This window comes from Parus major, chromosome 15, assembly GCF_001522545.3.
Source record: "Parus major isolate Abel chromosome 15, Parus_major1.1, whole genome shotgun sequence".
Taxonomy (NCBI): Eukaryota; Metazoa; Chordata; class Aves; order Passeriformes; family Paridae; genus Parus; species Parus major.
In genome coordinates this window covers 5,536,093-5,557,891 of record NC_031784.1, presented here as the reverse complement: position 1 = coordinate 5,557,891, position 21,799 = coordinate 5,536,093, and the positions used below count along the sequence as shown (strand labels likewise).

The window sequence follows — 21,799 nt, the reverse complement described above, 5'->3', positions numbered from 1 at the left end:
AGAAATAAATGAAACCTTAACAAAAGAGCAATGAGCACTTTCATGCAATTTATAACTCCTTCAAGACAGGGAGTGCTCACCTTTCTGCAAGCACTGATGCATGCTTTGGATTCTTCTGGAAAGGATTCATGCCAAGTCTGAAATTGAGCAAAATTGTATTACTGGAGGCAGAAAAAACCTTAAAAACAGTATTTCATTTCACATATTCCAGCATATAGCACTGCAGTTTTGGTGAAGTTTCCATGATATTCCTGCCAGTACTGGAGCCTGCATACAGACAGACATTTAAGAAAGACTCAGAGTAAATACTAAATAAATACAGAAAAACTGCAGGAAGATACACAGGAAATAATGTACTACTAAGCAGCATAGACAGCAAATTGTTTACAATCCAGGCAAATGGATAGATATAAAGTAGATTAAAAAAGCCCCTACTGAGTGCAGTTCTGCTCTTAATGACAAAGAGCTAATTCCTGCAGTGAAACCCAAACACATGAAATATGAAGGTGTTTCTAGTAACAAAGAACACAGAGAGAGAGATCAAGAACAGGGACACAGAGTGTAGAATAACTGTGTTTTGAGAGCCATTCAAAACAGAGCTTCCAGGAGATGAAATGATCCCAGGTAAACTTACAGAGGTTTGATAGGTGGACTTCTTTTCCCTGCAATCATTTTCATCATCTCAAAATGATTAGTATAAAGCTGTGTGTGGGTTGCACCCTCATCTTGAGCATAGATCTGATTGGTACGAAGTGGGCGACTGTTTTTAGTCTAAAAAAAGAAAACAAACCAACTTTCAATTGCACACTCACCCAACAGGGCATTTTGTCTATGTTTAAACACAAGGTGCGCTCGTAGATTATTTAAAAGCACTCTCCAACATATCTATCACAGACTGGTTCCTGCCTCGTGTCACTGATAACTTACTGTCACACAAAACTCTATGGGAAATATATAAAGAAAGAGCAAAATAAGGAGCAGTTCTCACGGTCACACTGGCATCAGCACTTGGGGACATACAAAATGGCAAACTCTAATTTGAGAAAGAATCTTTGCTTTAGTTTAGATTTTGCAAGTTTAATTCATTACCCAAACCAAGAGCCCATTAGTTTATAGTTATGCATAGCGCACACGTAAGATAATAAAACAAAACCATCACTGCACTGCTCTCCCAACAAAGCTAGGTTAACATCCACACACCATGCCAGTCTAACATTTGGTTTCTCCTAAGCAGAAACTGCCAGTCAGGGACAAACCTCCTTAGCAGTCAGAGAATGGGACTACACCCAGAAGTTCTGGATTCTCTACCCAACTCTGTCGCTAAATTGCTGTGTGGTTTGGAAGAAGGTGTTCACAGTCATGGAATTTGTGTTTGTTTCTGTAGCATCCTATCATCCTCATTTACTACAAGGTGTTTCAGGCATCAAATTCACTATGTATTTGTAATCCACTTAGACTCTAGCATGAAGTTCATTCTTACAGATCTTAAATACCATCAGGATAAGATACATGGTGGTGGTTTGGTGGAAAAATGCCACCTAAGTGGCAGTTTAAGTGAAATCACAAACTTCTTGCATGATCTAAAATTTATCTATCAAATCCAAAAGCTGAAGTCTGGTGTCAATCCACTGTATCAACAAAGAAAGGAAAAATAAATTTGGAATTTTAATTAATGTTTCAGAACTCAAGTAACACTCAACATGGATCTCATATGAATTATCTGCCCACCTCCATTGCTGCTAAATACCACAGTGTCTAGATTTGATTTTGAAAGAATACCAATGCACACCTTATAAATACTTTTTGTCTTCTTTTTAGGATTAGCTTCGTACATTAGCTGTAAAATAAGAAGGAAAGTTAGATGATCTTTTGTGGAAGATTTTGTTCAGGTGCTTTTTCTTTTCAAAGAAATCACATAAAATAAGTGGAAATCCTGATGAGAATAATTTAAAAAGATCTTTTAAAAGTTATTTATTTACACTGTTGAAACGTTTAACAAAAAACAAGTGTTTATGGAGATAAGGAAAAAAAACTCTACAACTTAAGGTAAAAAAAAGCCGCATCATTCCAGGTGAACTCACCTTTCCTTCCTCCCGGGGAATTATGACATTCTCGTATCGGCTGCGGCACTGCTTGGGCGAGCGATAGACTCTGCTGCAGGAGTTAACAACATCACTGACCAGGTCCCAGTTGGGAGTGTGTGCTGGTGACACAACAGCAAGGTTTAAAGGAAGCTCCAGCAGCTGCTTCACTGCCTGCAACAGAGAAAGGTACAAATGCATCAGGTGACAAATTGTTGCCATCCTTCCCTTACCTGTGTCTGCCCACACACCGTTACTACAGGGGACAGCTCAGGGCTAAGGCTCTGTGTTCAGCTACAGTCACAGAGAATAAATAAGCATAAGGTGCCTTAATGCTGACTGATGTGCAGGGAAATAGCTGGTATGAGAGGGACAGAGAGCTGCTATTTAAGTGCTGCTCTCCCCTTGAAGGTGGGAAGAACCTTAGCTGCATTATCCAGTGTCCTGCCAGAACAACTAATCTGAATAACAGTAAGTGGCTTCTAAAATAACAATAGGGCTTAACAATACATTTGGTAGTTTAGCCTTTAATTTCTCCTTAGAGGAGCACAAATGACAGGTGATTTGTTCCAAGTTATGACAGCAAAATGCCATTAAGAATCAGAAATAACGTTGGAAGAGATAAAGTGCAGGAATAAAAACATAATGACAGCAGAAGCTGCAGGTATCATCTGACCTGCAGAAGTGCCCAGTCTTCGCTGATCAACCACTCTGGATTATCCTGTCCAGCCTCAGTAGCTGGTTTGACAAGAGTTGGCAAAGGCTTTGCAAACTGTGTCTGTTGCTTCAACAAGATGTTCTTCTTTTGCTCTTTGCCCTCTCGCCGCATTTTCAGCATTCCTGGAGTTGCTCGATCGAAGAGTGAACGAGGTGGGATAACTGTCTCCCCATGACGCTGCTTCTTCTTTCTACCTGCTGCTAAGACAAAAAATAAAGCATTATTGGTAGATACTGTCATTTTTTGATTCCTCTGCCTACAGCTGCAAAATGCTGATACATGTTCAGGGTATTCCCCACTGCCACTGAAAAGCAGTCAAGAACTAAAGAGAGCCTGTTATAAAGTAAGACCAGCCCTGTCCTAACTGACAAAGTAGAATGGCTGCTATCCAGAACTGTCCTTTTAAGAACACCTTTATGTCTAAAGACACTCTGTAAGAATTGGGCCTTCCAATGATTCTACTGTTTCAAGGCCATGGTGAGACAAGAATTTTCATCCCTTCAAACATGCAAATTTGATCTTTACTGGACCAGACATACAGAAGATATGAAACCCCTCTGATTTTTAAACTTTCAGCAATAAATCTTAGAACAGTTTTGAGCATGCACTCACCAGAGGGATCTGTTTTGTGTCGTTTACGCTCCTTCCTGACATACACTGGAGGCAATTTTGATTCTGGAATAGGGGTGGTATCATACATCAGGCACATAACAGAATCTATGTAGATATCATTGTCATCCTGAGGTGGAGTAGGAGGAGTCCAGAGCTGCACAGAATAAAGTTTGTAATTACTGCAATGTTAACTCCCCACTAATCTTTATGTTCCATAAAATAAAAAGCCTGTTTAGGATGACAGGTGTTACTTTTACTTACTGGCATAATTTCAGTTTGTCCATCTGGACCTTCATAAACATATTCCTACACAGCAAAAAGAGAACATAATTCAGATGATCCAACTGAAACCTGAAGGGTAAAGGTATGCTCAGAGTACCTGTTAAGAAACAACTATTTAGAAAAACAAGACTAATGAGCAATTACTTTGTTGTACGCATCCTCTCGAGTGTAGGTTAGAAGTTCCTCTTCATCCTCCCAAAGCATTTTTTGCTCTCTTTCCTTTAACTTCTTCATGTGCTGGACTTCCCAGGCTTTCTTTGCAGTTTTCAGTTCCACCTAGATTAAAGTCAGACTCTTTAGAAATTTTATGCAGTAACAGACACTGGATTAGAATCATCAATTTGTAATTTCATGGATAAATGCCTTGAACTTTGACATTTTCAAACACAGGAATCTTATAACAATTTCTTAATACGTACTTTCACAATCATTTAGAAGATATTTCTTTGTCTTTGTTGAGGGTTTTTAAACCATCAATATAAAGCAATCAAAGAATTTCAGTTAAACAATGAAGACAACCAGAACACAGGCTCACTGAAATTAATGAAATTTTTTCCCCGCTATCAATGGAGTACAACAAATATTTGCTGAGCTGGGCTGAAAGCAATTCCCATTTTATAAAAAGGAAATTAAGAACTGACACCTGCTTAAACCAGAGAATCCCAAAATAATGAGCTCTCTGTAAGACATTATGCTGTTCATAAGGTATAGCAAGAAAAGATCACAGAAATGCCTACAATATATTCCACATCATTGGAGAAACTTCTATTTCATAATGAAAATATAATAAATGTTGTTCTGTGACAGAATAACATGGAAAAGAAAGATTTGTTTTACCTCACTCAACCGTGGCTCATTGTCATCAACTGAACCGTGGAAGAGCTCCAGGTAATTCAAAGCGTATTTCTCAATTGGAGTCAGCTGAGGGAAGTATCAAAGGGAAAAAATGTTACTTTGAGGATAATAAAAGAAATGTTACATGAAGTATCAAAGCTCTCCTTAAAACTCATCTTAACTTTTTAAATCGGTAGGAGATCTCTCTTCCATTTAATGGGAGAAACAACAAAGCTGCTTTAAGGTCAGACTGCAAAGAAATTGAAACATTTGAACTAAACATTACTTTTTAGCTAGATATTCAAGGGAAGTCACTGTACCTGATCCACAACAGCAACTAACTCCTGCAGCTGTGAGGGCTCTTCATTGTATTTTGACTCGCAGAGCTCTGAGATTAAAGGTTCAATGCTAGACTCAGATCCCATTTCTTGTATGTGATCATTTGACTCTTCATCCTCTCGTTCAATGCTATTGAGGGCCTTTCAGAAAGATAGATTTTAAAAATAATTAAGACTTCAAAAATATGGAAAGAAACTCCACAAGGAGTTCACTGAAATGCAACACAAATTTCCTAAGTCTCTTCTGTAGCAAGAGAAACCATCCCAGAAATTATAAAACTCAACTTTGGGCTTTTGGAAGTTTTGTCACAACGCAAAAGACAAAAGAGCATAAAACTACCAGAAAAAGAGACTGACAGAATTTACCCAAATAAAGTGGGATTAGGCAGCTTTTTTAAACCAATGTTGCATAGCTGTATTTTTAATGTGTGTGTTAATTATTACCTCTATGAATGGTCTTGCAACTTTAGGTGAAATATTTTCTGCTGGAGACGGCTCTTGAGAAAGTACTACAAATTCTTCTGCTTTCACTCTAAATCCAGAATCCTCCATAGGAGAATGAACCTCAAACAATTCCTGAATTGTTTGCTTGGTAAATAGAAGGAAAAAAGAGAAATACATTCAGTTCTTGGGAGCATTCTCTTTTTTTTCAGTATCAGGAGCACCAGCCAGGATAGTCTGGCTTCACCAGTGCAGTCACTGTCTCGTGTATCTTGAGAGCAGCAATTCAAAGCCTATCTCTCTAAATATCCAAACTTATTTCACATTTTTAAACCTGTTGAGACCTTCATCCTTACAAGCTCTGCAAAATTTTGCAGCAGGGTGAAGAAACCACAATATATTATGTCATGGATGATGCCTGTGCGTCACTATTCAAATAACAGAACAAAACAGATGGACAATATTTCAAAGAATGTGGCCCCAACACTGAGAGTTCAAGCAACCATGAAATCCAATATGCTTCTTTATTAATTCTAGCCCAGACAGACTTCTATTAAATTGCTATTAAACACTCCAACACAGATGCTTGAGTTTATTAAATACTGCAAAATGACTATTTCAATACATTCTGAATATTAACTTACCTGGGTTAAAAAGGCCATTGAATAGTCATTTCCCTGAGCAGCTACTTCTCTGATCAAGTCCTTTGTGCCATTTTTCAAGAGTTTCTCTTCTACAGAATTACCACTGACAAGCCTAAAAAAAAAAAAGAAAATAAAGTAGAAATCTGGTAAGTAATTTCCAAACCAGCTTTCAGAAACAAAAAGACAAACTGTCCTTAGAGAATACCACTAAATACTTAAAATATGGTACCATATGGGAGTTTTTTTAGTTATGGTGCAGGCCCAGAAAAAAACATACTACCACCTTTACTTTAGAGTTTTCTTTTAATAATTTCTATAATAAAAAACCAAACCTAACCAAAAATCAACAATGAAAAGGATTCCATAAAAATTCCATGTAGACCAAGAGACAAAACCCATGCAGATATGATTCATTAATTATACTTTCTGTGAATTTCTGTGAATTCTCACATTTTTTCATAGGGTATCTTGGCATCTTTTTTATTGAAGGGAGGTGGTTTTCAGCACTGTTTCCACTTTATTCCAGATCATACAGGGCAGCACTATCTGAACTAACCTGACATTAAAACATGTTAAAGAGCAAATGTTGACTGTCACCATCACCTGTATATATGGATATCTTTACATCTCCCAATTCTGTCACACCATTCCTGAGCTTTTGCATCCATCACTGGGTTCAGATCATTGTCATAGAACACAACAGTGTCTGCCTCGACAAGATTGACTCCCGTGGAACGGCTGTGAGAGGAGAGGATGGCACAGAAAATGCGCTTGTCTCTGTTGAAAATTTTCATCAGCTCCTACATAAACAGAATAAAAGCAAGGACTAAATAAACCATACACCAAAATAAAATACCAAACCAAATTCACTATAGCCTAATAAAAAAAGACTGGATAAAAACACGTCAAGTGTTTCAAACTGAGCAGAAAAGGAGGAAAATTTCCTTTCCCTGCTGTAGTGTATAAAAGCCTGGGCAGCTGGTAGGGAACACTTACCTGCCGTTGTTCCTGGTTGGCATATTCATCAATCCTCACAAAGGTGAGGAAATGGAAATTCAGGAACAACTCCAGGATGTCCAGCATCAGAATCATCTGCGACAAAATCAGTACACGGCGCCCTTCAGATTTCAACTTCTGAAGCAAGACGGCAAGAGCTTCTAATTTTCCTATAATTCAGAAAGAAAAACCAATAATGGTTTTATATAGCAACTCCATTCATGTGATAGAGGAAATTACTGAAATCTTCTCAGCAAATGTCCTTTACCTGAGTCATACTGCACCAGCCGGAGGTCAGGGAACTGCAGCAAGTGAGGAGTTGTCAGCTGTTGCAACTGATGCAAGTGTGGAGCTGCCTTCTGCCTCAGGCTGTGCTTAAGGAGTTTCAGTCTGTGACTGTATGAAGGGGGAGGATTTGCTACATAGAAACATGGGGGAGCAGCAACTGCAGTGGGCAACACGAAGAGAGCCCTGCAAAAAGCATCAAAACAAGGCAATACCCATTTAAAAAGCTACACACAAAATGATCATCAATAATCACAGGTAATAAAAGTCAGGCTTGGCTAAATGACATTCTGCCTGCATCTCTGGGTCTTAACTCATTAGTTGGGTCTAAGCACTACCTATTCAAGTAAATCCAAAGCATAAGAATGTAAGCCTAAATATAGCCAGCTGAACTCGGGTTTGAAATTAGGAAAGAGGCACTGAAAACACTTATTTATGAAGATCCAAAGGAATCAGAATGACTTATTTTTACTTCCATGCTGCACATGTTTACTGCTAAATAAACCAGTCTAAACCAAATAAGCCCATCAACATAAACAAGGTTTTAAGCCTTTTTGCAAAGTGTTTTAAAAATACCTAGATGTATAAAGGTTTATTAGGCAGAGTCACACATTACCTGTTAACAAGATCCTTTAGAGATTCCTGCTGCTGAACCAAACCCAGGATCATTTCCCGCAAGGGGTTACTTGGGCCTCCGGAGGCACTTGAGGAAAGGCAGCAGTTGACAAAGCCAGCCCACCTCCAGCTGTTGCCCTCACTGGAAGGCAGCTGGGAGGCCTTTCTGTCCCCAGCCAGGCAGCAAACACTCAGCACATCCCGGCCGTACATCGGGGCCCGCAGGCAGCGGCGCTCGTTGCCGGAGAAGATCCTGTCCAGGCGCTCCTTCAAGAGCCGGTTCTTCTCCTCATACGTCTCCTTTGCCAAGAGAAGGTGAATAAAAACAACATTTGCTGCTCATCACAATAAATGAGGGATTTGAGGTTCTTTAGAATGGAACTATCAGGATCAGAGTATAGAGCCTAGAGTAGAACTACTACTTAGACCATGATTAAAGGTACACATTTCAGATAAAATCTGAAGACTACAGCTGAATTCAGTCCATATTAAAGAGTCAATTCTACCTTAGTTTACTATCTTCTTGCTTTTTAAAGGTACATTTTCACAGCTTTGGATATATTCTTGATGTTCCCCTATGCTTTGTAAGTTGCTTGAGTATCTTTTCTAAAACCTTGTTAAGATTACAAATCTATAAAAATTTTCCCAATTGCCATTGTGTTCAAAACACAAAAAAACCCACACAATTTCTTTATTTATGCATTACTACGTAATTAAAATATATTACAGTTACAAGAACCTGTCTATCACAGCACAAGAAAGCTGTCAGCTGCTTTTATACATCAGATTATTTTATCTATGGATTACAAATGCAAATGCATCAGATCTGTCAACCTGAAATATGGACAGAAGTTGGGATATTTACCTACTCTGTAATCATCAAAGTTCCTAATTAATTCCAACTTTGAAAATTATAGCTTTCAACTATTACATAGACTTATTGATTCTGAAAAGTTGTGTTTCCACAAGAAAATAAAAATTGAATACCTGTGACTGTCCATGCAAAGGTGCTGGTTTTAACACTGCTCCCATGTCACCAGATGGCAAGTTAGTAACTGTAGCTCTACCTGGAATACAAACTGAGGATAAACCTTGTGTTTATATATTTATTCATCTGAAAATTGGTCTCTTTATTATTTTCAATAAGTAGACATTTCATAGCTGTAACAAGTCATTGCTGCAGACAAATTTTCAGTCAAAATGTCCATTGAGTATTATATATTTGCACTTTGTTATATATCAGATCTGTGACAGATATTTACACTAACTGTTCTCACAAAAATTCAAGACAGATCAACAGAATTTTACTTTGTTTTGTACAAAGCAAAGCACCATGCTCCATTTGTACTTTATTCAAAATGTCATGTATGGTGCAATACATGTTGACATTTTCTAAATGTTAATACAAACACAGTACAAGATAGAAAATGTTCTAATTCAGGAAAATATTGTTTTAACCTATCTTGAGCAAATAATCTAGAATTTTTCAGAAAACACATCAACTGAATGTATCTACAAATTGGTGAAATCATATGATGGAATCTCAGTAGCATTCTTGTGATTTTAACTGCTAGCAGATGTTTACCCCAACAGTTAACTACACTTTAAGAACATCACACCATTTTAAAGGAATGTGTTTTTATATCCCAAGAAAATTACAGCAGATGGCCATTTTCAGGGAACAAACTCCAAGTGTTATATTTATCTTCATTTAATAATCTGATGTTTTGTTGTAAATGCATTAATTTCTCCATTATTTTTGATCAACATCTTGGTTGTGTTTTTAAGCAAGGAACTGATCACATTTACAGCAAGGCACCAAATACCTAAGAAACATTTGCAGAGGCAAATGGAAAACTGTAACTTGATCAGCTACAGAAGTGAAAGAAATTAGATAAAAGCAAAATCAATGTGGAAAAATGGAGAGAATCACTGGACATTCTCTGCCAGTATAAAAAAATTATCACCCTTGATTTTTCTTTGCAAAAATAAACAAAATTATTCCAGATTTAGTTCTTTAAAAAAAAAAAAAAAAAAACTGACCAAAGGTAAAACTGGTAAAAAAAAAAAAAAACAACTATTATTAAGTTACATGCTCTCACAAGTTTGTATTAAATTTTTTCTTAAAAGTCCAGCACACACCAAGTACAAACTGGCAGGATTTGCCTTATGGTTCACCCACTTCTGCACTCAACTTACAGAATTATGATCTGCAACGATTTAGAGTTATACACGAATGTGCTTTTAGCAATTGAATATTTAGACAGAGACATTTCCTCAGGCTGGAAAACCCACCTTGCTGTGTGACTGCAGTGGAAGTTGGGACACCTGCCTGGTGCTGGTTTCCCAAAGCGTTCAGGGCGTTCTGCACAGCTCCTGCTTGGGAAACCGTCTGCATGACCACGGGGCCCTGAGGCCTCAGGTACTGCTGCCCAGGGGCTGACACAATCTGAAGGACACTTCCTGCAGTGGAGGATTTTAACACACATTAGGGTGGAGAGAGTGGAAAAAAGAGTTCTCTTGCAAAATCTATTAGTGTTGCAAGCTGATCATTATTGCTTCAAATGATGTTAAATTCTACCAGACATGTTGATTACAACAATCTGCCAAAAAATGAGGGAAACACCCAAGTATTCACAGCTGAAGAGGAGTTTCATTCATAGGGGTATCATTCTAGTCTAGGTATTTATACAGAATTTGGACAAAATCCAATCAAACGAAAAATCTTCACTTAACATTCCCTCTATTTATTTTGTTTGCCACAAAGAATCAAGATATGCCTATTCTCCTAAATTTGGCAATACATACCACCAGCAAGGGAGATTTGAGAACAAAATATATTGTAGGTAGAGCATTCAGCTCAGGGCAATAGTTGTGCCAAAATTCAGATGCATGCCAATCTTGAAGTATGATTTACACAATTTCAGAATAAACCAAGAACGTTCTCAGTTTTTCTGTTTCTGCTCAGCAGGGAGTTTATATCAAATAATGCCTCACCTTACATCAGCTGGACTGCATGGGTGTGAAAACAAATCAAATAACATTTTTGAAACACAATACAGAAAAAGAAAGTAACCATGTCTTTCATTTGATTGTTTTTCAAGCCAGAGCTACCTTGGCTCACAGAAAATAGGAAGAGCAAGACAGCATAAGCACTGGGGATGGAAAAATCTCCAGCAACAAGGAACGTGGTGCCCATATCAAAACATGAGCATTCTGAATAATGGAAAACTGCCTGTGTTGAAAAAAGTACCTTGTAGCTGCAAGGGCTGCCCTGCAGTGAGCTGGCGGAGCTGACTGTGTGACAAAGTGAACTTGTTCCCTTGGAACTGCAGAGTCACTGGGGTCTCTGGCTGAGCGATCCTGCCTTGTGCTCCTGCTATAGAAGCCAGCTGAGCTATTTTTACTACCTCACCACCTGTTAAGGAGGGAAACAGGCATTAAAAAAAAAACAAAGTAGGAGGTGAGTTGTTCAATATTCACAATTCTACATTTTGGTTAGTAAACTGGTGCTGAAGCGCCTTCCATGCATAATTATACTTAGTGCATCAAAAGTGTCATATAGAAGTTAAGCAGGTATTGCTTTCTATATTTGTTGGACAAACTGGAAAGAAGCTGATTGTTTAAAGGGTAAGAACATCAACATTTTAGAAATTACCACTTTCATTAGCAAAAAAGAGCTACCTGAAAACTCATGTGACACTTTGTAACAGAACAAGTATTAAAGTGATTTCCACTGCCTTTTCAAGAGCATGAAGGAAGGGGTATGGAAGAAATTAAAATATTCCTATGTTTGGCACATTAAATACACATTTGAAATTTGCTGATGAAACATGATTTATTTTAAGCAATCTGCATTTAGACAAACCAAAAAGCTTTGAAGTGGCAAGGACCAAGCTTTTTGTGATTTAAATGCAGAAAGGTTAGAGGCATTTCAGCGTTAAATTTTACGATACTGAGAAAATACTGGTGTGAAAATTCAGCTTTTGTAAAGGCAGTGCATTACCCCAGAGATAAAATTAATACATCAGTGCTCAGTACTCTCTACACATGCTAATAGGCAGTGCACATACAACCTAAAAGCAAAGCCTCATCGCTTTTCTCTGCCTAACAGTGTCGACGCTCCTCTCCGCCAGAGAGGCCTTTAGCAGATGGATTAGTGTTTAACATGAAAGGAATAATTAGGAGAGAGCTAAAACATTTGGTCTGAAGGAAGTCTTGCCAGCAGAAGAAACATGCAGAAATAGGAGATTAAGTTGACACCGCTAATGTATGTCCACAGCAATTCTATTGTTTCTTATCCAATTTTCGATTTTCCTTGGTCATAAGCAACGCACTGAGCAAGGCTAATCAGAAGAGTGAAAAAAAAACAACGATTCTGTACACATCTTAGGGTGCCTAGTAACTTAACCTCATTGTAGTACAAAGGTGGGAGAAACCTTGAAAGGGGAGGCCACTTACTAGGCAACCGTGCCTGGGCCTGAGAGGTCAGTACGAGCCTCTGAGGCAGCACACTCTGTTGGATGGTGTGCGGGGGGACCTGTGGCTGTGGCTGGGGCTGGCCCGGCTGCGGGGCCGGCGCAGAGGTCTGGCCCCGCGGTTTCACAGGGTTGGCTGCGCTAGTTGCTGTGGTGAAGGTCGCTGCGGGCTGGTGTCTTGGAGCACTGGTGGAAGCCTGAGTTGTCTGAAACTGTGTTGCTGCAGCTGCAATCAATAAGGGTTGTTTGTGCAAGCTGTTAGAGGTTTTAACTCCGCTCTTTTTAACAACCTGCATTAAAAAGAAACCTTCCAACAGGATAATCAAACGGCTACAAGAACGGCTTTGTCCTTACAGACTGGGATTTCTAGCCACAACTCTTACTCCATCCTATTTTTACAACATTATCTACTTGGAAAGCATTGTTTAAAAGCTAAATAAATACAGAGAAGCACTGTACATTCCCATCTTTGACAGAGCATTACACGTCTTCGGGGTTTAAATACCAACTGTGACTTATTTACTCCATATGCTAACAGGTTACATAAAGCTTAGTTTTGCATTATACTGGCAGATCATACTGGAGAAACTAGCAGGGAATTTTACTGGCAATTAGTCTGTTGGTATTTTTAAGCCATTAGTATTCTAGACCATTAAGCTAGAGGGAAAAGGAGTTCTATGAAACAGACTAGCTTGTATCTGTCTAGGCTGAGGTGCAGGTGAGCAGGGTGGCACTGACTCCCTTACCTTGATTTGAAGACACCGTAGCTATGGGGGATCTGCCTCGCACTTGTCCCTGCTGAGTCACCGTGGCCGTGGTCACCGTGCGCTGGACTTGAGTGCTTGGGAAAACCACAGTCCTGCCCTCGGGCTTCTGACCATACTGAACGGGCTGGAACAACCTGGCAAGAGCAGGAACAGTCAAAGACTACAGGAAGATCATAGTCTGGCCTTTAGACACAAACTCTGTCCTCCGAGGAACGTATAAACTGATTGTGTCAGATGCTAATCTTCCTGCAGATGGCTGAAGCTGGCAAGACTCATCACTTCCCAAGCATTCTGAGTAAACATTGAAGAATGTGATTTTGCTAAATCCAATAAAGAAAACTTTCACTGCTATACACCCAGTTCAATCCAGGATGCTTCAGAATTACAGCAAACATCTGAAAGAGGCTAGGTCAGTATCTGGGAAAAGATAAATCTGAAGATTTTGAAAAAAAGGGCTCCCATATAATCTCCATAGAGACATCACTATGCTGCAGGTCATCAGGCAGCTCTCTTGCATTAGAAAAACAGTTCTACATTACTTTGAGAACACTACTTCACTAGGAGAAAAATACTTTACAAAAATGTACTGCTATAAAACTTCTTATGTCTCTTACATAACAGTGAGAGCACAGCTGACACTGCAGGCCCAACTTAGTCTTAAATTATCCTTGTGGTAATTCTGCAAAACAACTCTCAATTGCCATAAACAAGGTCCAAGAACAAAGCTCATCTGCTGCTGAAGTAAAGACCATGGGAAATCCATCAACAAAGCCCAAATGGAATTGCAAGCCTCAAAGAACAGAATTCTTATTTTCAGAGGTAAACACAAAAGCAAGAGAAAAAATAACGCAAAGGTAAGCTTGAGGTTTTGTATGAATCCCACTAGCAGAGATGCAGATAGAACTCAGTAGAGATTAGAACCACCTTTTGCTGCTGTAATTCTAGCTTAGAAGGAGTGCAGGTGTACACACCTGCTTGGTTTGAGCTTCACTGGGTTGGGTCTTGCCGGTGGTGGAGGGGAGCTGTAAATTTCTTCAATCAGCTTTCTAGTGACTTTTTGTTTTGGCAACATTTGTGCTTCATAATGAGTCATTTTGTCTTCCATTCCAATGAGATCAAAAAGAGACAAGTCCGATTCCTAGGGGTTTCAAAAAATTGTTTTATGTGATGACCCAAACAGTTAAGTCCTCTTTATGTTCAATGCTGAATTAAATTTCTATATATTTACTTTTTAACTTGAAATAAATGATAAAAGTTTAAGAAATAAACTATTAATTATTAACTAAAACTATCCAGAAACCATGGAAATAAATCTTATACTGACAGTCCCATTTTAAGCATTAGAAGAAAAAGAACTTAAATAATTAGCCAGTTGTGGAAATTAAAGCAAAACACATTTAACAATTCATCATATATCACGGTTTCCAAATAATTAAATAGAACTCTTTGAAGGTTAACTATCAAGCTTAAATGGCAAACTATAATTTAGGAGTAGAAAAATATGAAGGATAGAAATAAAATTAAACAAAAAATGTCAACTGCTCCATTACTCATACTTCTTTTATATTTTTTATCATGTCAAGGAGTGGGCTCACTTGTTTAACAATAACAGAAATAGTGGTACTTCAAATGGATTGACAGAAGGGTACTAATTTAGTCATTGTAACAGAATGTTTACTGTTATGTAAAAAAGAGTAAGTCTTGCTTTCCTTCAGCTAGTGAAAGCAAAAAGAAAATTACAGAATGCCTTAAATAAGCACAGCACTACCCAGAGTGACTTCTTGCAAACATGGACATGATGAAAGCAAAGGTAATTTCTCTTTGACCAAGTAGTTCATGAAAAATTACTGTTTACAAACCACTTGAGAAGTTCAAATCACTATGACAAAAAAAGAGATGCAGCAAGAACACACATGGTAGCCACAGTTATGGAAGAGTGAATTCCTTCTATTTATAAACTTCAGGTAGACTTATCAGTAAGTACTGAAATTCTGCCAGGGCATTAAGAGAGGAAAAAAACCTTAATTTTTCTACTGACCTTCCAAATATCCCTTTCCAGGGCTCGCAGCACCAGAGAGGCTGTTCTGTATTCCAGTGTTTGTGATACATAAGAGGAGCTTGAAAGCCGGGGGTTTATCAGATCAGGGTGGTTACAAATCCGCTGCAGCTGCATCAGGACGTGCAGGACACTGATGAAGTGCCCACTTTTGAGGGCTTCCTGGGTTCTGCCAAATAAATTATATAGGAAAACATTGATTTATGTGCAGCTTTTATGAAGATGTCCCTAAATCAGCAAGGTGAGAATAAGCAATGCAGTATGTTATGTAAAAGTCTTAAAACAAGTTTAGATTTCACTGAGGTCTTCTGCAGTATTTTAAGCAGCACTGTACCAAAAGTAAATTTGGAAAAGTGAAACCTAAAGACCCAGTGCTACCTTACAATCAAATATAACCTATCCAGCTCCCTATCCTCTCTCTCTGCTTTGTTTGTTTCACCCCTGCACCAATCAATTACCACTGGTGGGGAGGTGGTGAGGAAAAGCCCTGGCTTTAAAAAAATGAAGAATCACTCATTTGAGACAAATGTTAAAACAATACAGCAGAAGAGCTGACCATCATAACTCAATTCTTAGGTTCCAGAATTAAATGCATGTTTTTCACCAGGCCACAGCATCACCTGCTGTAATTCTAGTCTATAATGCAATCACATTTTATTCACACATCATAAAGGAAAATTTCAGAGAAACACTAAAACACTTCCCCCCATGGCAATAATTTTTTTCCTTGCTTAAGCACTAAAAGTGACAGCATTTTATGTTTACTGTTTCAAGCCCTTACCCTGGTTGTAATATGACATCCTCATACATGGCTTTTTGTCGACTAGACAGACGGCACTTGAGCACGTGTTCATATTTCTTTGTGAGCTGCTTCTCAACATCCCTCTTTGATCTCCGCAAAATAAATGGCTGAATCATCTGAAACGTTTCAGAATCGAGAGGAAAAAAATTCTCACTTCAAAGAGTTTACAACAGGAAGCTAAACTTATTCACACCTAACAGATTTGATGTGATAAACTGCATATGCTATATATAATCATACTGCTATGCGCACAGTTGTATAGACATTAATTTGTTCTTTAATTTCTGCATGGCATGCTTCAAAATCTGAGCCTTGTATTATTTTAAAAAGAAATCTTTACACTCTTCTGGTAGCAGAACCCTCTGTTTTCAGCAGGATTTTCTGTCTAAACTGAACAAAGTGTTAAGATAGGGCACAAATTCTGTTCTGAACCACATATTTTCCTTCCCCTTCTCCTCAACAGCGTTACTACTGTAGTAGGACACATGAGAAAAAATCACAACATACTCTGTGCAACCTGATGACCAGTTTATGGCAATAATCCTGGTTCTCTTCATTAGGTGCTTTTACTGGAAAATCCAGGTAAGGTCTGGAAATTCCCGGAATCAAAAAATGAACCATGGTCCACAGCTCCATCAATGTGTTATGCAAAGGAGTGTCTATCAGAAGCAAACGATGCTGGCTGTGAACAAAAGAAGGTTTTTAATTGACTGGTTACTATGTCTTTATGCTGACTAGATAGACACAGAAGAATTATGTAAATATAATAAAATTAAACCTAGGATAAAGTATCTTTTCAATCTTGAATATACCACCAAATAGCTTCTCCTTTGCAGAGTATCAGAACATAAGGGGGAATCTGTTTGGGAGCTCAGAATATCAGCAAAGAATTACAGTGATATGATAGTGGAAACAAAAAGATCTCAAGCATTTCTCTGAATCCTGATTGTTTTAAATAAAAGCACTTCTCCATAGGTGCACGTCGCTCAGGAATTTGGGCAGACCAAGTCAAGAGGGTTTTTATAAATCAGCTTTCTGTTAAGAAGAGAACTGTGTGACATGAAAATAGAAAAACCCACTGCCAGTAGGAAATCAATTCTCTGCTCTGTACCTGCGGAGACTGAAAAGTGCCTCCCAGTGTTTCTCAGTCATATTCTTTATTTGCTGCATCTCATCTACTATTAAGTATTTCCATCGCATTTTCATGAATGCTGTGTGGCCTTTGAACAACTGCTTGTAGGAAGTGATGCACACATTGAAGCTGTTGGGTTCCATCCATTCCTACGGAAAAGCAAAGGAAGGATGAGACAGAAAAGTTAGGGCAGAATTCCCAAATGTCTCATAACCAGCTACTTCTTCTTTAAAAAAAGACAGATATATACAGGCTCAATGTCTCAGGCAACAGTGTAAGAGATGCAAAATCCAGCACCTGTCTTTTTGCCCTAAGTTCTCTTTGGCTCCCAAAGTAGAGAAGTATTTTCAAGCCTGGGCACCAGCGTTTCAATTCCAGCTCCCATTTCAGTATGTTACAGCTCCGGACAACTACAAGGTGAGGGCCCCAGTTCCCTACAGAAGGGGAAACACAGCTGTTAACACTAGAAATAGACTCCTTAATTCAAGTGGCTTATATTCTACCTTGATTTTTTAAGTGCATTGCATTAAATTAAGCATTAAAAGTGAGATCAAATAACAACAAACAGAGGTATTTTAATGACTAATCTACTCCTGGTCATTAAACAATTTGTAAGGCTTTTCTGTACTAGTAAGAATTTAGAAGTATTCAGAAGAATCTCTAAAGGGTAACAGGTTGGTCAGACACTATACTTGACTAGATAGCACTGTTGTCACAAAATATCAAAGTTATTCTGACACAATCTTACTCCTGTCATTAACTAAAGCCTGATATGGTTCAGTAAGGAAAAACAGGTGACCCTAGGCTACAATTCACAGAGATAATGCTGGCCTAGTACCTGTCTAAAACTGTTAGCCAAATGAACTTACCTTCATTACAAGCCAAATGGGCAAAAAAGGCAATAATTTGCACTGTTTTCCCAAGCCCTGCCTCATCTGCCAGGATGCCATTGAGATTCTTCCTGTACAGCTTTGCCAGCCAATCCAGCCCAATCTTCTGATATTCTCTGAGAGACCCATACAACAGTGATGGAGTGTTGTATTTTACCTGTAATGTGAGTGATTTGTTATTTTTTCCTGAATTGAATTCACAGAGCATGGCATAAAGATAAACATTCTACAGGTAACTCAAAAAAAAAAAAAAAAAACCAGAAAAAGCAAGCAATTTCTTGCTAAAAGCTACAAAATAATGAAGAAAAAAAGCATTCTTTATGTAAACATCAGCACACAGAGTAGCAGAAAATAGGGATTCTTACTGCTGTTGTTATCCTGGAGCTGCCTTTAGGTAACAACATCTCTGCTGCAGCAGCAACTTCTGCTATGTCTCGCATGTTCTTCTTGGGAGGACTCGATCTGTCCAGGCCCTTGTACTGGTCAATGCTGAGAAGGGAGTCTATGAGGACAACTTCTTTCTGGGGACTTTCCCTATCAGACATGTGGTCTTCCATTTCTAGGAGAGAGAGAGAGAAAAATTGGAGTTGTATCTAAAATAAATTTCAGTAGCAATCACACAAAGGGACTGAGATAATCAGGATTCAGACATGGATCTAAAGGAGGCAACTAACTTTCAAAAGAATTCAAAAAGAATTCTTTGATTTTCAAGCTAGTTCAGGTAAAATGCAAATGGCCTAAGCTCAGGTTCATATACATGTTCTGGACTTTCACACTAGCTAGGCTAACATGACCATTGGCTTTTCACAACTTCTAGGGAGGTCTTCTCATTCTACTTAAAACCTATATTCAAGTATGTAGTTTTATCATCATGTTAGCATAGAATAGAGGTGTAATTATAGCTACCTATGAAGTGTGGTGTTTAATTCAGTGTAGAGAGGCTTTTCTACATCTTAGCATTGCTCCTGAAAATCTCACACATCTTCGCTTTAAAGCAGGCAAACACTGCCCTCTTTTCACAAATTGAGAAATTTTATATGTGATTCACTCAATATGCATTTTCCCCTAGAACAAAATGTCTTTTCTGTCTTTTCAGAGTTCTGAAAAGCCAAACAACTTATTTCACCTTCTAAATCAGCACAACTACTTCTAAACATAGAGTAATTTACCTTCCTCACTGCTCTCCTCTTCACTGTCAGGCTTCGGCTGCGGCCAGTGAAAATTTTCTGCAAAGGCACCTTCATACATCTTTACCAAATCTTCCAGAGGCAATTCAGCTGAAGGTCATTAAAGGATGAAAGTTTAAAAATACCAAAACTTGGAACAATAGATACTATTAATTATAATCTCAGTACATTCTTCACAGTTGCCAGTTCTCTAATCAGAAGTTAACTTCAGAGGTAATAATTAAGTGAATGATGGCAGTATTTATTTCATAACCTTGATTACAGAGAACATTTGGCATTACACCAAACAATTTGCTCTCATGCCTTGCTTTTACTGTATTACAAACACACCCTACAACCCTCAGTAAAACCCCAGTTGGGAAGGTAGGGGCACCAAATCCACCTCAGTGGTTGGAAGACAACGCAAAACTTCAAAAGTTTCAAGACTGAATTTCAAAACTGGATTGTAACTCCAGGATCCCTTGTCTGAGCTGTTAACTAGGAATGTACATGCTGGCAGTGGCCAATCAATCAGCAAAATCAGCAAACACTCTCATTAGGAGCTTAGCTGAACTGGCCAAGGGTTATAATCCCTCCAACTGGCCAGTTCTCTGCAGCCACTAAGCTGCCAAACAGACCAAACAAACAGATTTGGAAACCGCGTGTTCATCCCAGGCACACTCAGCCTAATGGGCAGCCTGCCTCTAAAAATGTGCTTTTACCAGGGTAAGTGACACATCTCTGAGGGGTACTTTGCACACATCAAGCTCAGCATAGCAATTACATTGCTAATGAGAGAGCTGCTAGCCAGAGCACTGTCCCTAAAAGCCCCTTATCTCCAGATATTTATACCCAGCCCCAGCACTTAAGCGCCCTTTCAGACCTAACAAGTCAGTCACAAAACCCTTCTGAGATACTCAAGACAGGTGATGATAAAATGTCCATGTTCAATCTGATACAACCCTGGTTTTAAGTGTTTATCTTGCACTCAGAGAACTCGGATAGAGTCCTGGTGTAAGGTTTTAATGCAGTGCTTCACTCAAGAACTACCTTTTCCCAAGCCACCTTGTGTGATAACTCAGACTGCTTTATAAAGTGCAGATGTCCATCATCATCCCATAAACTGCTGCAGCTTTCCAGACAGAAAAAACTAAATACAGACTACACAGGATAGGACATCTGAATGCACTCAATTTCCCACCTCTAATCCTCTTTACAAACGTAACAAGAACTGTATGTTTCCAGCTGTTGTTTCAGAGCCCAGCCCAGAGAAGAATCAAGCCACATGCCTACCTTCTTTGGCCAGATTAGACAATTCAGTTTGATGGTTTATGTTTCCTTCTTTAGCTTCTTGTTCTTCAATTGTTTCTTCTTCATCTTCAACTACAAGAAACACAAATGCAAATCTTGGATTAAAATTATACAATAATTCAGAAGGCTTGTAATTCTATACTCCTGAAGTGAAGCACAGAATATTCTAAGTCTGCAAGATTTAAAAATAATTAAATATATATGGAAAACAAGATAATCTAAGAGCACCTATATTCAGTATTTAAAAGATAAATGAAGGAGAGAAACACTTCTGCCTCAGGATAGAAGGCAGTTAAGTATTGATTGACAGAGTTCACCACAGGTTGTTCTGTAGCTTTAAACAGGGGAGTTCCTTTGTCAGGAATATGACAGAGTGGTCACCAGAAGGAAGGACCCAAAGCAGACAGGTATTTCAGTCTAAAATCTTCAAAAGAACTTCAAGACCATAAGTGAGGCCTGACAAACAAAGTAATGAGGACATAAAGAATTAAAATCCACCAATAACGATGGCAGTGTAATTTCAAGGAAAATCCTATTTTCAAATTTTCACTGGAGCTCCTTTAGGTATAATTTACTATTTAATTGACTATCTAATGTCTCTAAAAAATGAACGTTGGTGTTTGTTTTGTGAAAAGCACTGCACCCACATAATAACAGACTCAAAACCTGTGGGTTTAATATTCAACTTATGTACTATGTTATGGATGCAAAATTTTGAGAAGTGACTTACCTTCCTCATCAGTCAAAGACGTGCTTGCCTTTCTTTTCCGTCCAGATGATGAACACCCCTAACATTAAATAATTGTAATATTTAAAATAACAGAAAACAGAAGATAAGCAGGGGGCTTTGTTTGTTTTTTAAAGATAACAAAACATGCCTTGCAGTCCCAAAAGCATTTGCTGATACACACTTAACACCCCTTAGCACTCCCCTGGTCATGCAAAAACAGAAACTTTGCTTCTCAACTGATGGGAGTGTGCAGTCACTGCTTGTGGGTCAAATTATTCAGGTCCAGCTGTGGTACAAAACTTTTACTCAGGCTGGCTCAAGGACTGAATTTTTTCACTGGTCAATAAAAAACTGATATGGCACAGACCTACAATTGTCTCAGCATCCAGTGCACTCTGTAGAATTGCTTAGCCTGTGCCAATTAACTCTCACAGCCAATGCTGGGCCACAGTTTGGCTGGTAACACATGCTAAAGGTTGTTCCTAGCAGGAAATTCAGATGCAGGCATTCTGCTTGGTGGAGGGGGAGTATTCCAGCACATGGGCATCAGCTGTGCCACAACAGATGGCTCAGGGCCTCATATCCCTTGTCCATTTTTTTTCCAACTGCACAGACACAGCC

General features: G+C 38.6%; 1 protein-coding gene across 14 annotated transcripts in view; it reads right to left on the bottom strand.

Annotated features, from left to right (window-relative positions):
• Positions 1 to 21,799, bottom strand: part of EP400 (E1A binding protein p400) — a 44,695-nt gene that overhangs the window by 10,745 nt on the left and 12,151 nt on the right. For 6 of the 14 annotated variants that reach the window (XM_019008375.2, XM_019008379.2, XM_019008382.2 and 3 more), the window contains 32 exons: positions 21,179 to 21,236; positions 20,431 to 20,520; positions 19,141 to 19,248; positions 18,337 to 18,530; positions 17,951 to 18,128; positions 17,379 to 17,515; positions 17,061 to 17,230; positions 16,457 to 16,631; positions 15,929 to 16,065; positions 15,130 to 15,316; positions 14,063 to 14,229; positions 13,071 to 13,225; positions 12,308 to 12,550; positions 11,100 to 11,264; positions 10,142 to 10,309; positions 8,834 to 8,925; positions 7,848 to 8,146; positions 7,215 to 7,417; positions 6,947 to 7,116; positions 6,554 to 6,750; positions 5,951 to 6,062; positions 5,310 to 5,453; positions 4,848 to 5,006; positions 4,531 to 4,614; positions 3,838 to 3,969; positions 3,673 to 3,717; positions 3,412 to 3,565; positions 2,758 to 2,999; positions 2,082 to 2,255; positions 1,790 to 1,837; positions 635 to 771; positions 81 to 137 (listed from right to left, as the gene is read on the bottom strand). In XM_019008375.2, coding sequence (XP_018863920.1) covers positions 81 to 137; positions 635 to 771; positions 1,790 to 1,837; positions 2,082 to 2,255; positions 2,758 to 2,999; positions 3,412 to 3,565; positions 3,673 to 3,717; positions 3,838 to 3,969; positions 4,531 to 4,614; positions 4,848 to 5,006; positions 5,310 to 5,453; positions 5,951 to 6,062; positions 6,554 to 6,750; positions 6,947 to 7,116; positions 7,215 to 7,417; positions 7,848 to 8,146; positions 8,834 to 8,925; positions 10,142 to 10,309; positions 11,100 to 11,264; positions 12,308 to 12,550; positions 13,071 to 13,225; positions 14,063 to 14,229; positions 15,130 to 15,316; positions 15,929 to 16,065; positions 16,457 to 16,631; positions 17,061 to 17,230; positions 17,379 to 17,515; positions 17,951 to 18,128; positions 18,337 to 18,530; positions 19,141 to 19,248; positions 20,431 to 20,520; positions 21,179 to 21,236 — 4,781 coding nt within the window. The remainder of the gene's footprint in view (positions 1 to 80; positions 138 to 634; positions 772 to 1,789; positions 1,838 to 2,081; positions 2,256 to 2,757; positions 3,000 to 3,411; positions 3,566 to 3,672; positions 3,718 to 3,837; positions 3,970 to 4,530; positions 4,615 to 4,847; positions 5,007 to 5,309; positions 5,454 to 5,950; positions 6,063 to 6,553; positions 6,751 to 6,946; positions 7,117 to 7,214; positions 7,418 to 7,847; positions 8,147 to 8,833; positions 8,926 to 10,141; positions 10,310 to 11,099; positions 11,265 to 12,307; positions 12,551 to 13,070; positions 13,226 to 14,062; positions 14,230 to 15,129; positions 15,317 to 15,928; positions 16,066 to 16,456; positions 16,632 to 17,060; positions 17,231 to 17,378; positions 17,516 to 17,950; positions 18,129 to 18,336; positions 18,531 to 19,140; positions 19,249 to 20,430; positions 20,521 to 21,178; positions 21,237 to 21,799) is intronic. The other 8 variants (XM_019008381.2, XM_019008386.2, XM_019008389.2 and 5 more) reach the window with 5 other exon arrangements.